We start from the raw sequence: 17,556 nt of genomic DNA on the forward strand, positions 1-17,556 counted from the left end.
GCAAGTTTTGGACAAAGTTTTTTTGGTTAGTTTTAAAGATGTAAAACCTTAACAAGTTTATAATATTTACATATTTCAAAAAGTGATATTTTGAAAATACCTGCTCTAAAGGTTATTCCTATAAAATGTTATCTGTCCCGTTTTGTATCTTTAGGGAATGTAAAAAACAATTCTATAGCCATCAAGTCCTGATTTCTAGTAGAGTGCACAGAATTGCAAAATATGAACAAAAACAGCAATCGTGGACAGTTTACTCTGAAATTATATGTTAGTATAACTAAGTTCAAAGCGAAAAAGGAATAAACTAATATCCCACAGTTTTTGTTTTAAAAATATTGTAAATTATAAGAAAGCCTCTTTCATGGGTAGGCCTACCTTTAGAGGCTAAAGGTAGGCCTACTCATGAAACTATCATTATTATCAGGGGGTAGTTTGTGCCAGATCACCCCGGATCCCAGATTCAATACCTTTTTGTCTGACAGGCGAAAATTGTAGTTTGCAAATGATGAACCGTATGAAAACAAAAAAAAAAAAACATATTTTTATTGCAAAAAATAACTCTAATAATATGTAACATAAAAAAACATTTTCATGAATTGAATGACAAAAGTGTACTGTAATGATATATTTTAGGATGCAACATCTCTAAGAAAATTACTAGTTGTTTTGCACCCCAAACAGCAACTAGCGCTTTTAACAACAACGGTGTCATGGCTCCTGTTCATTAGATTAGTCTGCCCGCCACTGGTATTGTTCGACCTGAAGATGATCTCAAGGATGCAGCTACTGACACTAACAATAAGGAAAGAAACATACAACTAGATGAGAACTTGAAGCATAAGTGGAAGTTACTGTAAATCATTAGGTATAGAAACAGAAATGAAGTCCCTGTATCTCATTATAAAATCTGGTGTAGGGCCAGAAAGTGGTACGCATACCAAAATGTGACCTGTGTAATGTCAGAAAATGGTACGCTGTCAAAAAGTGGTACGCTTGTATTTCAAGTATTTTAATGCATGTGCCAGTTTATGTACCAGTTCTTTTTTTTCGTTTTTCAATATATACACTGATAGCGTTATAGCCTACAGTACAATGAGAAGCAAGAAAGTGTTAAAAATAGGCTACTGATGTATGCTTGCTTTAAATATTTACATTTCAGAACCATTAGTTGTGTTCATAAGTTGCTACAGACCTTAACATTGCGTTAAAACAATATGCAGATTTAAGCTTGAGGAATCAACATTTATTTTCAAATTTGTACATGTGATTGTGGTCCCTCATTTGAACAGATGGCTAGAATATATTATAATTGTATTAAATGGGGTGTATATGGATGCTGCCTGTGTGTACTGTATACCAAGAACTCAGCATTGGATATGTTATGTTAGCTATAGTTTGGAGATAAAATAGTGTTTGTAGTAGAGCTATTAATTCTATATAGCGATGTTACCATGTAAATGTAAGCTACGTTAATATGTAGGAGTTGACCCAGGCTCTAATGGTATACATAAAGCATCATTTCGTGCGACGGAGTGCCATTCGTTTTTCATCAGCGAAGTCTAGTGGGTATATCTCCTGACTCCCCTCACATGCGATTATGTAATAAACTTGACTGAGGCGAGCCATCTAAATTTGACACGAAACCAAATTACCCTCCTGATTGACCTTTTCGGGGTCCTTCACTTTATGAAACTTAAATCAACAAGTGCCCCCCCCCCCGTGAAACTCACTGCAGTCAAAACTACGAAAACACCTATATAATATTTCCATTACACACATTCATAATAATATACACCATAAAGCAGACAGAATCAGTTGTGAGAATTATTGTAATTGTTCAAGTGTATAGTGCTAATATTGATGCATGAAATTCGTAACAAAAAAGGAAAAATATACAGAATGCACAACTACAGTATAGTGTTAATAAATAAATTATAATAAATACATAAATATATAAACAAACAAAAAAAAAACCCATGTAGACTCCACTTGGACAATTGGTTGAAACTACGCTGCTATGTCCGTTTGCAGGAAACAGGTTTAGGGAGTCTCCTCACCGGAATAAAAACAGCATGCCACGAATAGATAAAAAGTAATTTTGATTATTTAAAATTAAAAATAAATACAAAAATAGTACAATGTTCGGCAGATCTTTAGTTTTTTTTCCACTGGATATGTATTTTGTTAAACAACGTTCGGTTCAATACTTATTATTATTATTATTATTATTATTATTATTATTATTATTATTATTATATAGTAGTTACATCGGATTATTTTAAAATTAGGCATCAAAAAATGTAGATAACAGTTCTCATGCCCTTATGCAAACAAAACGTTAAAAAATACAATTGTTTAAAAAAAAATGGAACTCAGAGTAGCACACTGCTTAATATGTGATAAACAGATTTGCGCAATCAGTGGTGTGGTTTGCCTCTTATGAAAGCTGTGTTTCTATTTCCAACCTAAGGATTAGTGAATGTTTTTTTTTTTTTTTCCACATAAGGCGAAAAAAAGAACCTGCCTGTGTAAAGATAACTACCCGCAACAAAGCATTTATAACGCCAAGAACAAAGAATTGTAATTTTCACATTTATTGCATTCAGCATGGGAGTGGGCAGGACTGCAAGCCCCAGGCATGCATTGATTCAAAATTATTAAACTCCCGAACTGCTGATGAAGCTTACTTTAGATCTAGAAAAGTCTTAGCAGGAAATATAATTCTGGTGTGGAATTGGGTGGATGACACAGTGGGTGAAAGCATCCAGCTCAGCAAAATCTGGATTGGCTGGAGTTGCAGGGTCAGAAGGGTCGTCAAGAGTCAACCGAGTATCTTTCTAATCATAATCTCTGTCCTTGTGTGTGGCAACCGGACAGAAAGAATTTGTGTTTGTATTCCATGGCGGATTCTGCACATAAACTGCCTTTGACTTTGGTTACCTCCGGCTACAGAGACAGCGTATCAGCGGGGATGACCGAAGAGAAGCCCAAGAAGAAAGCTTTTTACCTGGTCAGAATTAAACCTATGAATAACACGGAGCATGCTAACAACAACAACGTGTCATTCGTGATTCATTGCCAGATAGGCAAAGAGATCAAGCACATTTGCAGCAACTGCAGCCGTGGGAAAGAAGCGCAGAATGGTGAGTGAGCTGTACAATTTTGTACAGTTTAGGGGCATGATTATGCAGCACTGTATTTTTATTGGCATAACACGGAATCGCAGTCCAATACCATTTTGTTCGGAATCAAGAGGTTTCGGTGATGTTTCGCTGCAGGACGTATATGTGGGAAAATGGGGAAAAAAGCTGAAATTATGTCCTGGAATGCTTTCGGTTTTGGGTGGAAGAACGGGGGTTTGTGAGGCTGTTGATAGGCGATGATCCTATATATGAGAACACTGCTTGTTTTGTGGTGGTGAGCAGTGAAAACAAATGTAAATCCTAGGACTAGCAGTCAGCATTTATGTGATGCACAAAACGAGACAAAAGGATATGGTGAAAAAAAAAACATTACCAAAAACTGGACCAAAGACGCAATGCAAACTAGTATCTTCAGAGCTTAACTTGTTATGTACTGTAAATGCCTTACTTAAATGAAGGTTTATCACAGGACTGTTTTTTCGTCACTACTATATATACTTGTAAGCTATTATTATTATTATTATTATTATTATTATTATTATTATTATTATTAACACTGCCTTAACGTTGCGTTTTTTTTTTGCATTTGCTACCTTAGTTAATTGAAAGTGCATGCTGTGTTCTTTCTTTAGTCACTGCAGCCGCGCCTGCTTCTTTCCAAGAACATGATGTTCGTGTCATTTTAATGTTATACTTGTACATAGATTATTCAGTGGAAAATAACTTCTCAGAAAGTCGGCGTTTACATGCAATTATAGTACATCAATGATTCCAAAATATATACGATTTTATAGGAGGGACTGATCTTTGAAAAAAAAAAAATACTTTCATGATAGACAGTATATACTTAAGTATATATTCAATATAAGCTAGATTGATCCTGGTCTATGCAGCATCAGACAATTCGTTTCCATCCATGTCCTTTCTATACTGATCTAAAATGAATTCTGAACTAATACAGTCCAATTTATTTAAATATAGCGCATGTGTTTTTCTAATAAACATTTTCAAGAGTTTCCAGGTGAAATGAGCTTGATTTGTCAAAAGAGTTAAATTCATTCTTGAGGTAAAAACATTGTTTTATTTTTTTGGTTGTCAGACTGTCCCTCCTGGCACTGTCCTGTGTCCAGCAAACAAAATATAACCCACTGGTATTCTGTTTCCACCTTGTTCCATAGTTTTATCCTTCTACACAGTCTATGGTATGTCTGACATAAACAAGCCCAAAAGAAGGTATATGTCGAACACAAGCTTCCTCTCCCTTGAGACCTGTTTATCAAAATGTCAAGATGTGAGCTGAATAGGTTTGTTCTCTGTTCAGTACCTCCTGCTTCTGCAGTAGCACCATTTAATTCGATGCAAAGCATAAAAAACACAAGTTATACGGTTAGAACTTTCCCAAGTAAATAACTATCTTTAAAACTGTATGGAGCAATACCGTTTTTAAATCTGTCCCTCAGTCACTTTTTAAGCTTGTGTCTGTTTCTTTCATACTTCAGCATTCAGCACATGACTCACAGCTTGTACCGTGAAGGTGTTTGATGATACATCCTTGGTGAGGAATGTTTTTTTTTTTTTTTAAACATTACTTTTTAAAGTCAAAATACAGTACCCAGGTCATTCTTCATTGTAATCCTACAATGCCTGCTAACATGAAAAGGAGTAGACGCAGTTGCTTAAAATTGTAGATTTCAATGATAGATTAAATACAATGGTGCGATAACTAGCACTCAGACAAAAACAGTGCATTTGGTAGTATAAGACCTTTGTTTTTATTTTTGGATAATCACAATAAACTTTAGACAAATTAACACGTTACTATATTATGTAACATGTAAAAATTCAATTTCGTCCTTTGGGAGCATTTACCCTACAATTAACAGTTAATGTCTCTGACCATCTAATGGTATGCAGCACATCCCTTGGTTGCTCAGTTTTGGTTTCAGTTACGAGTGATTTCCAGTTTATAGAGAGTCTGTTACTAGTGATATTATTATAAAGACCCACTGAATTTGGAGTGATGAACCATTTAGAATGGAAATGATAAACGTTTTTTTTTTCTCCTAAAGGGCTATTCACACTAGCATTTATTCACCTGCATAACGAAGACCTGAACAGGAAAACGTTCATTAACATAACATTCTGTTCTAAAGTCACCTGTCCAAGTTTACTACTTTATTCTGCACCATACAGAATGTATTTTTTCTATGGAGTGCCAGTTGTGCCAAAACTATCCAGCCGTTAATTTGTCAATTTGTTTGTCAATTCGTTTGTCAATTCATGAATTGGCCGATTTGCAGCAATTTGTCCATAAATTTGTCAATTCATACAGTAATTCATGAATGTATTTGTTAATTCATCTAATTCATTCATTAATTTGTCCATTCATTAATACGAAGGGCTGTACAGACTTTAGTTTGAAGCGTTTGTTCGGTGCTTGACCTGCAAATTTTCAATCAACCAGGTGAACTTCCCTGCAAACAGACAAACTTCCAACTGTCAGTCTCGCACATTGCTGAAAACATTGCAACCTTTCTAGCCAATGGGAGCACACACTAATATTTTAACCAATGTAAATCCAGCCTCACTCAAAACTGCTTAAGCCAATAATATAATATTGCAGTTTATTAGAAGGGCGTTTCAAAAGATATTCTATTTAACAAGATACTCGCCTCCACTGATTTTCAATTGGAGGCTTCCGTCTCACTCCGCGCAAAGCATTGTGGTATATACTTATATTTGTTTACCATTATTATTATCATTATTATTCTCATCAGTGTTTTTGTCTATTTAATGTTCAGATGATGTACGGTGTATGCATTGCTTTGGCAATACTGTGAATAATGGTCATGCCAATAAAGCACCTTTGAATTTGAATTTGAATTTGATATACAGAGAGATCGGCAAAAAAAATTCTATAGAGAGTAAGAAATGTTGCTGGTTTCTGCTGTTTTTTCTATGTTAAAAAAATGTATCAAACTTTTGAAGTAGATTTCACATTTGCCCAAGGCCTTTTGAAGAAAACAGCAACATTAGCAAATTATGACAATACGGAATTATTATGAAAAATGCTGTTTTCTGAGCACTGTCCTGTTCTGCAGCGCATGCGCAGTAAATACAGTTACTGCTGATCGGGCATGTCATCAATGATAATATCTATTGACAGCTTTCAGAAGCGGGTAACAGGAAATTTAAAAGCAATATCATATCAGATATATTTTATTACTATTTTTGTGTATGTTAATTATTTGTGAAATCATTTTATAGCAAATATACGGATGAACATTATCTTTTTTACCTACTTTGTCCAAGTACCTACCAGTAGTTTGTTTACCATATTATATTGCTATGTCTTTATAATATTTTATTTTGTAATGTTATGTACAGTGCAGATAGAAAGTCTACACCCCCTTTCAAAATGTTCACCTTTTGTTGCTTTATAGCCTGGAATTAAAATGTATTAAAATAGTTTTTTTTTCATTTATCTACACATCCTACCCCACAACTTCCAAGTGAAAGAAATATTCTGTTAATTAAAAATAAAAACTGAAATAGCTTGGTTGGGTCAGTGTCCACCCCCCTTGTAATAGCAATCCTAAATTAGCTCAGGTGTAACCAATCGCCTTCATAATCACACACCAAGTTAAGTGGCTTCCACCTGTGTTAAATTGTAGTGATTCACATGATTTCAGGATAAAGGCAGCAGTTCCTGTAGGTTCCCCTGTAGTGCATTTCAAAGCAAAGACTCAACCATGAACACCAAGGTGCTTTCAAAAGAACTCTGGGACAAAGTTGTTGAAAGGCACAGATCAGGGGATGGGTATAAAAATATATCAAAGGCCTTGAATATCCCTTGGAGAATGGTCAAGACGATTATTAAGAAGTGGAAGGTGTATGGGAACACCAAGAGCCTGTCTAGATCAGGCCGTCCCTCCAAACTGGATGTCCGAAGAAGAAGGAGACTGATCAGAGAGGCTACCAAGAGGCCAATGGCAACTTTGCAAAACCTATAGGCTTTTATGGCCAAGACTGGTCAAAGTGTGCATGTGACAACAATATCCCAAGCACTCCATAAATCTGGCCTGTATGGTAGGGTGGCAAGAAGGAAACCATTACTCAAGAAAGCCCACCTTGAATCCTGTTGGAAGTATGCAAAAAACACTCAGGAGATTCTGTAGCCATGTGGCAAAAAGTTTTGTGGAACTTTTTGGCCTAAATGCAAAGCGTTATGTTTGGTGCAAACCCAACACAGCGCATCACCCAAAGAACACCATCCCTACTGTGAATCATGGTGATGGCAGCATCATGTTATGGGGCACTTCTCAGGATAGAAGGGAAAATGAATGGCGCAAAGTACAGAAAAGTCCTTGAGGAAAACCTGCTGGCCTCTGCAAGAAAGCTAAAACTGGGATGGAAGTTCACCTTTCAGCATGACAACGACCCAAAGCACACAGCCACACAGAAACTCTGAGGCACTGACACAACAAAATGTGAAAAAAGTTCAAGGGGGTGTAGACTTTCTATAGGCACTGTATTTCTAAAGTAACCAGTGTTACCGGACAGTTAAATTCTTCTTTAGAGTGATGTTTCTGCGCTTGCGCTACCGACTGCGACAGTGATCAGAAAATAGCATTTTTAGCCTTGGGCAAATGTGAAATCTAATTCAAAAGTTTGATGCATTTTTTTAACATGGCAAAAACCAGCACAAGCCAGCAACATTTACTCTCCATAGAATTTTTTTTTTGCCGATCTCTATGTATATACCACAATGCTTTGCGCGCAGTGAGACGGAAGTCTCCATTGAAAATCAGCAGAGTCGAGTATCTTGTTAAATAGAATATCTTTTGAAACACCCTTCTAATAAACTGCAATATTATTGGCTTAAGCAGTTTTGAGTGAGGCTGGATTTTCATTGGTTAAAATATTAGTCTGTGCTCCCATTGGCTAGAAGGGATGCAGTGTTTTCAGCAATGTGCGAGATTGACAGTTGGAAGTTTGCCTGTTTGTTGTGAAGTTTGCAGGGAAGTTCATCTGGTCGATTGGAAATTTGCAGGTCAAGCACCGAGCAAATTCTTCAAACTAAAGTCCATACAGCCTTTCGTATTAATGAATTGACAAATTAATTAATGATTTATTAGATGAATTAACAAATACGTTTATGAATTACTGTATGAATTGACAAATTGCTGGACAAATCGACCAATTCATGAATTGACAAATTAACTGACAAACAAATTGACAAATTAATGGCTGGATAGTTTTGACACAAATGGCGCTCCATAGTTTTCCTTGAAGTTTTTATTTTTACTTTTCAATGGTAAGCCCAACATATATCTGAAGTGCAAAGCAATGTGTATTTTTTCAACAATGTCTTTCTTTTTCCCACTCTCCCATAAAGGCCAGTTTTGTAAAGCACCCGGGCTATTGTTGCGGTATGCACAGTGTCTCCCAGCTTAGCCGTGGAAGACTGTAACTCCTTTAGAGTTGCCATAGGCCTCTTGGTGGCCTCCCTCACTAGTGCCCTTCTCGCCCAGATACTCAGTTTTTGAGGACAGCTTGTTCTAGACAGATTCACAGTTGTGCCATATTCTCTCAATTTCTTAATAATGGACTTTCCTGTGCTCCGGTGGATATTCAATGCCTTGGAAATGTTCTTATATCCTACCCCTGATTGGTGCTTTTGAAGAACCTTATTCCGGATTTGCTTTGAATGTTCCTTCATCTTCATCATGTAGTTTTTGTTAGGAAATGTACTAACCAACTGTGGGACCACCCAGAGACAGGTGTATTTAACCTGAAATCATGTGAAATACCTTAATTGCACACAGGTGGACTCCATTCAACTAATTATCTAAAGACAATTGGTTGCACCAGAGCTTATTTAGCAAAGGGGGTGAATACTTATGCAATCAATTATTTTCTGTTTTATATTTGTAATTAATTTAGAACAATTTGTAGATTTTATTTTTCACTTTTACATTATGGACATTTTTTGTGTTGATCAGTGACAAAAACTCCTAATTAAATCCATTTTGATTCCATGTTGTAACACAATAAAATGAGGGGTGAATACTTTTGAGAGCCGCTGTATCTTTTTAAATGATTTTGCATTTGAGTATTGTAAAAAAAAACAAAAAAAAAAACATTTCTCCAAAGGAGAAATGTTGCAATTCAGAATCTTGACAGACAGTCCCTTGTGTCATTTACAGGGAATTGTGAACTTAAAAAATCATACTGCACATACTGTATATCACAAGTGCATGTGAGACTCTAGATGGATACTCGCACTCGGGCTATTTCTTATACTCAGTGTGTGTCAGAAACTACAAAGAGGTGAGGCATGATCCCTCCCTTCATGGATGAAAATAAAACCCTGAAGGGAAGTGGTTTACTGAGATTTCTTTCACTGTTCTGATCTGTCAAGGTGGCTGTATACCTCATCCTGTGACTGGGTAACCAGTGGCAGTGCTTGCAGAGTTAATTCTCATTTGCATGCCGCTTTTTATACTCTGTCATGTGATTTGGTCTCTGCTTCTAGTTTTTAAAGGTATAGTAGATAATGTTCAGTATCTTGTCTTCAGGCACAAGGAAATATTGATTTTCGCCTCAAGTTTGTAGTACTAAATACTGTGATACAAATTTTACATACACCACACTTACATTTTTACATTTACAAACTACTTCTGGCAAATCTCCGATTTTATGATAACGATAGCGTCTAATTTTGTGTTTACAGCCATGGTATGGGATGTATATTACATACTTGTTTTGGTTCTCACTTGAAATGTGTCTACTAGAATACACAGCTGTGAAAATAATAGTGTTTTTGTTTAACCTGGATCGTTGGAACATGTAGGAACTCTTAAGAAAATTGTGGTAGATTTTGTTTATTTATGTTTTCCTTGTCAATGCTGTATTTTTAACTTTTTTTTTTCCTCCATGCATTTTCCAGCTGAGGAAGTAGAAAGACTGGCTGCAATGCGTTCAGAGTCCCTTGTCCCCGGAACCCACACTCCCCCAATAAGGAGAAGAAGCAAGTTTGCCACCATAGGCCGACTCTTTAAGCCCTGGAAATGGAGGAAGAAGAAGAGTGAGAAGTTCAAGCAGACCTCTGCAGGTAAAGAGATGGTTGACTTTCATCAGCGTTTAACCTTTCTACCCCTTTAGAAGATGCGTAAAACCAAACCAATATCCCTTTTTAAACTTATTTTATGGCGTGCTTTTTTATTTCAGTGGTTGTAATCAGAACTGTCAATTTCAAATATTTTTATTGATGGGAGAGTTTAACATTGGCAACATTTGCTGTCTTAAGTTGACCTGATCGTGTACCTGTAGCTTCATTTACAGGCACGTGTTAAGCAGAGTGCACTGAAAGATGGAAGGATAAAATAAACACCCAATATGATTGTGGGACCCTACTGCTTTTAGAAATGTATCCTTTTGGTTCTGCAGTTGTTGGTAGATTTAAGCACCTTTTTTAATGAATTCAGTAATTAGTTGCAGCTGCTCACTTTCTGATATGTTGATACTATGATTATGCCTTGTTTTCTCATTTATTTGCCCAAATATTAAGGAATTAAGCTCTGCCAGTAAAGGCAGATGGAATAAATGTGTGAAGGTGCCAAACTGGGTCATCAAGAGAATGCAAGGCACTTGCAAACTTGCAATGGCTCTGAACCACTCTGTGGCCTTTTATATAGGGCTTAAAGAGTAAGTAGCAGGGTTTCCGAAAACTATAGTGTTACATGTCCCCACGTGTTGCTACAACTGTTTAAATAATGTACCTGGAATTTTTTCTTTTCATTGTTAACATCCTGACAACTTTTTACACTTATCACTTTAATGTACCACAGACAAGAGGAAGGGGGGTGCGGCCCAACAGTTTGAGAACCACTGATTTAGAGGACAGATCTCAAGCCCCAGTGCACTAGAGTGGACATTTTGAAAAGAGTTTTGAAACAGACTTTAAAGCTAGGAGTGAACTCCCTCTGCGGAGGACTGGAGGGGGTATTTCACAGCCACTCTACGACAATAAGATCCCAATGTTCAAATCGAAAATATTTGATAGTATTGAAACCATAGACACAGTATCACGACTGAGAAATTTCACAATGAAAAGAAAAAAAAAACTTGTAGAAACAGTTCTTTACTACCAGGCTCTGCTTTCTCCTCTGCTTGAGATCACCCATAATGCACTATGTGCCAACGCTGCCTCAGTTGATTGGTGTTTCCGCTGGGTCCTTGTGGAGACTGCTATACTGACATGTGATTATCCAAATAAATGATTGAGAAAAAGTTTTAGTGCTGCTGCAATGTGAGGGGGACATCTTTAAAAAAGTAAGGGGGACATGTCCTCCGCGTCCCTTGTGTAAATTATGCCTATAGCTGTATCCACTACTTCAGACATTGGCGGCATACACCGTCTGTTTACACCTTCACGTTATGGCTAAAGTAGTCCCTTTCTAAACTGTGCACACACATTTATAGTGCTCAGTTTATTTGCGCTGAAATAACATTAACGTATTCTGTGCACATGACATTATGTAAAAATATAAATCTGTACAGTAGTAGGCATATACAGTACAGTAGCAAAATCAAATGAATAGTTTATTTTTACTTTAGTCTATAGGCTACCAGTAACACAATATAAATCATTCTGCTGCATTGTACATATTACTGTGCAATGTAGAAAAAATAAAATGTGATGTTAAAATCTTTTATTTATTTATTTATTTTTACCGTAGCCTACTTGGTATACAATTAACACAAAATAGATCACGGTGCTGCATTAACATGTAATGATACTATACAATATCTTGCATATACTGCACACGCTTTACAGAAAGACATCCATTTTTTTAGTGAATGCTCTACCTTTGTCTTGCATATTTAATACGGTTACGTCACGGCCTTGGATGCATTGATTCAGAGCATTTAACTGTCCAAATATATCCGACAAGTACGCTAGTTTCAAAATCCATGTAGGATTTTCAAAACAACTTGCTAGTTGGCTATTCTCTGTTGATAAGAACTGCTTCAGCTCATGTCAAAGTTCAAACACTCGTTGCATGACTGCCCCCCTTGACAGCGAGCGTACTTCAGAGAGGAGCAGTAAGTGCTCATGGCTTGCACCCATTTCACTACAAAGCGCCGCAAAAATTCTGTGTTTCAGGGGCCTAGCTTTTATCACATTGACAATTTTTATCACTTCTTGCAGCAGCTGGTTAAACTCGTCATCCATACGTTTGGCAACAAATGCTTCACCGTGAAGCATGCAATGACTTGCAACGGCATTTGGAGATTTTGACTTTATAAAAGCTACAACACCATTACGTTTTCTGGTCACATCGAGACCAGTCTATTGAATTTTCTTGAATATATCCATCTAGCACTGAATATTTCCTCACCAGTTGTTCTCCCTGGTAATTCTTTACAGAAAATGAATTATTCCCCCCCTTCTATAAACCTAACATTTACGAGTAGCTGTGCAGCATGTGCAATGTCTGTACTTTCATCTAACTGCAAGGCAAAGTACGGGCTAGCATGCAACCTATCCAAAAGTTTAGCAGAAACATCTTCTGCCAGGTCACATATCCTTCGGCACACAGTGTTGTTTGACAACGACATCACTTCAGTTTTTTTGGCTGCTTCCTCGCCCAGTATTTCACGAACAGTATCAACAGTCGCTGGAAAATGAACTCTTCGTTGAGCTCTTCGGCCACTGAAAGGTTTTCTCTGCTTTTTCCGGAGAAAAAACGACTAGAGACCTGTGCTTGACGTCTTTTTGATGATGTCGGACAGGGTCCGAAATCGGACCGGAAAGGGAAAATTAATGTCGGACCTGGTCCGACATAGGACCGCAAAGGGTTAAACTATTTTGGACAGGGTTAGAACAAAGACCAGGAGTGGAAGGGGTAACTTTGGGCACCCCTGTCCTAAACACATAAATTATGCTTGGAAATTAGACCAATAAAACACCTCATTCTCCACTTGGTTTGAGGTACGTGGTAATTATAATGCCGGTAAGGGTCAATTAGTGGCACCATACAGCTTTATGAATCAGATGAATAATTTGTTAATGAGAAAATTAGTCTCCAAGGGCACATTATTCTAACATCACGATAAATTATGTTTTTTGTTTTTTTTTTACGGTAAATTACTTTTATGAATTGCCTGATGAAATACTGTAATGTTAAACACTATTACTGGCACAGTAAAGGATGCATATGGGCCTGTGTGAGTGTTTTTTGGGTGAGTCAAATGTAACATTACCTTGAAGTCATGGGGCTTTTAATAAATACTGTGCATACTTTAATGCAAACTGATGGGATATGCATTAACTACAGCATTACATTTTAACTGTAATGTTACTTTGAACTACTGTACAAAAACTTGGTCTGACAATAAAAACAAAAACAACAATTATTCTTATTTTCTTTATTGACCACAAAAAATACGGCTGTGAAGCAAATAAACACAAAAACAGATTTTTTTTTTATTCTAACACTGCAGATGGAATATACTACACAAACTACTCCACATTGATCAAGTTAAAATATAAATAAGTAAGATTTACAGAGAAAAACAGATTAATCTCAGTTGCATAAGTATTCAACCGCTTTGCTACTGCAGCCCTAAATCAGCTCAGGTGAAAATGATTTGTTTGAAAGGTCACAAAATTAGTGAAATGGTTTCAGCCTGTGTGTACTCAAAGTGGTTTAACAAGTGGTTTAGATAATTTCCCTCAGGCATATAAAGACTTTCAAGCTGCAACTCACATAGTGACCCAACAAAGCAACCATGAAGACCAAGGAGCTTTCGAAACAAGTCAGGGATAAAGTGGTAGAGAGGCACAGAGCAGAAAGGTACAAGAACATTTCAAAGGCGCTGATTATCCCTCTCAGCACAGTGACATCCACCATTAAGAAGTGGAAGTTGTATCATACCACCCAGACACTACACAGATCAGGTCTCCCTCCCAAACTGAGCTGCTGGGCAAGCAGGAAACTGGATGTCACTCTGAACTGAATCCAACAATGACCTTGAGAGATCTGCAAAGTTATGTGTCTGAGATGGGAGTCAGTGTTCACACATCAACAATAAGCCGGTCTTACACAAAGCTGGTCTGTATGGACGGGTGGTAAGAAAAAAGCCATTACTCAAAAAAGTGCGTACGGAGTTTGCAAAAAAGCATGTAGATGATACTGCAGACATGTGGAAAAAGGTTTTGTGGTCAGACGAGACAAAAATTGAACTAAATTCCAAACATTATGTCTGGCCCAAGAGTGTACATAACCCAGTCAACACCATCCCAGCTGTCAAGCACTGGGGTGGCAGCATCATGTTATGTGGATGCTTCTATTCAGCAGGGACTGGGAAGCTTGTCATGATAGAGGGGAGAATGGATGGTGCAAAGTACAGGTGAATCCTTCAGGAAAACCTGTTTGAACCTGGGGAGGAAATTCACATTTCAGCAGGACAATGACCCGAAGCACAAAGCCAAAGAGAAGAGAATTAATGTTCTTTAGTGGCCCAGTCAAAGTCCTGACTTGAATCCAATCGAAAATCTATGGCGAGACTTGAAGATTTGCAGTCCATCGACGATCCCCAACAAACTTATCAGAACTGGAGCAGTTTCACCATCGTACTGTGCAAAGCTAGTAGACACCTATCCAAAAAGACTCATAGCAGTAATTGCTGCAAAAGGTGCTTCTAACAAGCACTGACTTAAGGGGCTGAATACTTATGCAACCAGTACATTTCATTTTGTACATTTTCTTTGCAAGTTTTGCTGACATTTAACCTCCTCCTCATATAACAGTGTTCAGTATAACCACTACAGCTTTGAATAAAAAAAGTTTGTTTGAAAAACTGTGCACACATTATTTGTAATTCAACAAAATGTGACATTATTGGTAGGGGGTGAATACTTCTGCAAACCACTGTATATATCATTTTTTTTAAAACTGTTCAATACTGCACTAATGCAAATAAATAAACAATCATTTTGTGTTCCTTATTGAGCGCCTTGCTATAGCAATATAAAGCATCCCGACTCTCTCCAAACACAGAATATTGTATTTATTATATAGATTTACCTAAAAATGTGGTTGACAGATAGGTAAATTGGTAGGTTAGATTGAGGGGGACTAAAATGGCACAGAGAAATCCTGAGGAGCAAGAATCCTGTCGCTTATTCACTAGTCACTAACGCACATTGCAAGTGAATTCAACCATACTGTAGCAGAATAGCATCAATAATGAGACTCAGAGCCAAGAAAGCTGCAGTTTAAGTGCTGTTGCACACTTTTAATAGACAAAAAGGAACAGGCACAATGGCCAAAATAAAAGATTTAAACAAAACAATACAACAAGCGACTGTAGGCTGGGCATTCGCCTTCACTACAGACTTCCAAACAATCCAAACTCACCTGCACACCAACCCCCAAATAAAGGACTTTCCCTTCCTTAAATACTATGTGGCTGGAGCCTGATTAACCATTAATCATTCAATTAAGGCTACAGCCACATTCTCGCATGTATTAGGAGGCTGTGTGGTCCAGTGGTTAAAGTCCAGGGCTTGTAACCAGGAGGTACTCTTCAAATCCCCTCAGCCACTGACTCATTGTGTGACCCTGAGCAAGTCACTTAACCTCCTTGTGCTCCGTCTTTTGGGTGAGACGTAGTTGTAAGTGACTCTGCAGCTGATGCATAGTTCACACACCCTAGTCTCTGTAAGTCGCCTTGGATAAAGGCGTCAGCTAAATAAACAAATAATAATAATAATAATAATAATAATAATAATAATAATAATAATAATAATTATGGCAGGGAGGAGTTTATGTACCACACACACTATTTACATGTAGGGCTGTTAGAATTGAGCCTAATAACGAAACACTAAAATTGAAAAAGCTTCTGTTCAAATTCCTCAGGAAGCTAATGATGCTTCTTTGAAAATGGCTGCCTACGTCATGGATGATTCAAGATCGACAGTGACTTTTTTGTATGTCTTTTCTCGGCAGTCAGTCACGTTGCTGTTTCAGTCAGGACAATCTTGCGTCAAATAACCACTTTTTATTATAATACAGATTTCCAAAAACATTGACCCCAAACAATGGGCGTGTGACAGGATGGCTGATGTGGTGACGTCAAGCCAGATGCAGGAAGAAAACAAAGGGAAAAATACTGTGGTGCAAAAGACGTGCCGTGCGCCGTTTATTTAACTAACAAAAACAAATAAAATATTTAAACAAAAAAAAGTGCTCACAGAGCGAAATAAATATTCAAACAAAAACAAATCACAAACACAAAACAAAACAATATGTCAGGCTGGGCAGATCGCTTTCACTGATCCTATGTTGTTTTTTTTTCTTTTCTTTTCTCCTTTTTCTCCTCACTCACATTCTTTCCTCTGAACACCCACCCAGAGCAGGGAGAACTGCAGGCTTATATACCGTGGCCAAGAGGTTTAACTAACTAGTAATTATTCTATTACCCCTCGGCCACAATCTGCACGAGTTTATGAATTACGTGTGACTGCCGGCTAGATTAACAACGCACTAGCCGACAGCCACACATTACCACAAGGTTTTTAATGTAGATGGGGCTTCCCATCCATGCTATAAAACAATACAAAACACACAGCTTCACCGTCATGTAAACAAATCATAACAATAATAATAATAACAATAATACAACAAAACAAATACAAAATAATAAATTGCACAGGGGCGGAGGGGTACCCCCTTCTAAACATAAATAATACATTTATGGCAGGGCTTTGCCCTGCCCCCTTTTTAAGTGCAGGGCTCCTCGCCCTGCCACACAGTGAATAAAAATAAAATAAATATAGCTGGAGCACTCATCCCTTGGAGCATCCCGGTGCCGCCTGCTAAAAAACAAACAATAAAATAATAAGTCTAAGTGACGTGTTCATCCTGGTGAACAAAAATGATTAGGCAGAGGAGCATCGTATACCCGTTTAGGACGAGGCAGGGAGTGAGGTGGACAAAGAATCAAGGAAATTGTTACAAGAAATTGGAGATGTAAAAACCTGTCAAAGGTGCAAAATCCAGGCTGTTCTGAAAGATCTCAAGTTCGATGCATCAAGTGTAAGGTTTTCTTGTGCCTGAATAAATGCAGAAACTGCTTCACAAGTTTGAGATTCTGTACATGGCAAGACAGATTACCCAAAAGGCAAGCAATACTTCAGAGGTTTTAGGTTTTTCTTTTTGAATAAATAGAGAATGCTGCTTTAAAAGTTTCCACACATAAGGCTTTTAATGTGCTTTTATTTCCTTTGTTGTAGGGCTGGACTTATTTAAGTCTTCATTTTTGATATTTTTCATCTGATGTGGTACTGATGTACGACATTCTGTACACACATTTTTTTTTTTAATAAAATGTGTGT

At 37.3% G+C, this 17,556-nt stretch overlaps 1 protein-coding gene across 5 annotated transcripts in view; it reads left to right on the plus strand.

The window, feature by feature from the left end:
• Positions 1–17,556, plus strand: part of LOC117435366 (phosphatase and actin regulator 1-like) — a 254,805-nt gene that overhangs the window by 141,992 nt on the left and 95,257 nt on the right. For 3 of the 5 annotated variants that reach the window (XM_034920762.2, XM_059014049.1, XM_034058461.3), the window contains one exon: positions 10,096–10,260. In XM_034920762.2, coding sequence (XP_034776653.2) covers positions 10,096–10,260 — 165 coding nt within the window. Of the gene's footprint in view, positions 1–2,631; positions 3,144–10,095; positions 10,261–17,556 lie in introns of those variants that run through there. The other 2 variants (XM_034058460.3, XM_034058457.3) reach the window with 2 other exon arrangements.

The sequence above is a fragment of the Acipenser ruthenus genome, chromosome 3 (assembly GCF_902713425.1).
Source record: "Acipenser ruthenus chromosome 3, fAciRut3.2 maternal haplotype, whole genome shotgun sequence".
Taxonomy (NCBI): domain Eukaryota; kingdom Metazoa; phylum Chordata; class Actinopteri; order Acipenseriformes; family Acipenseridae; genus Acipenser; species Acipenser ruthenus.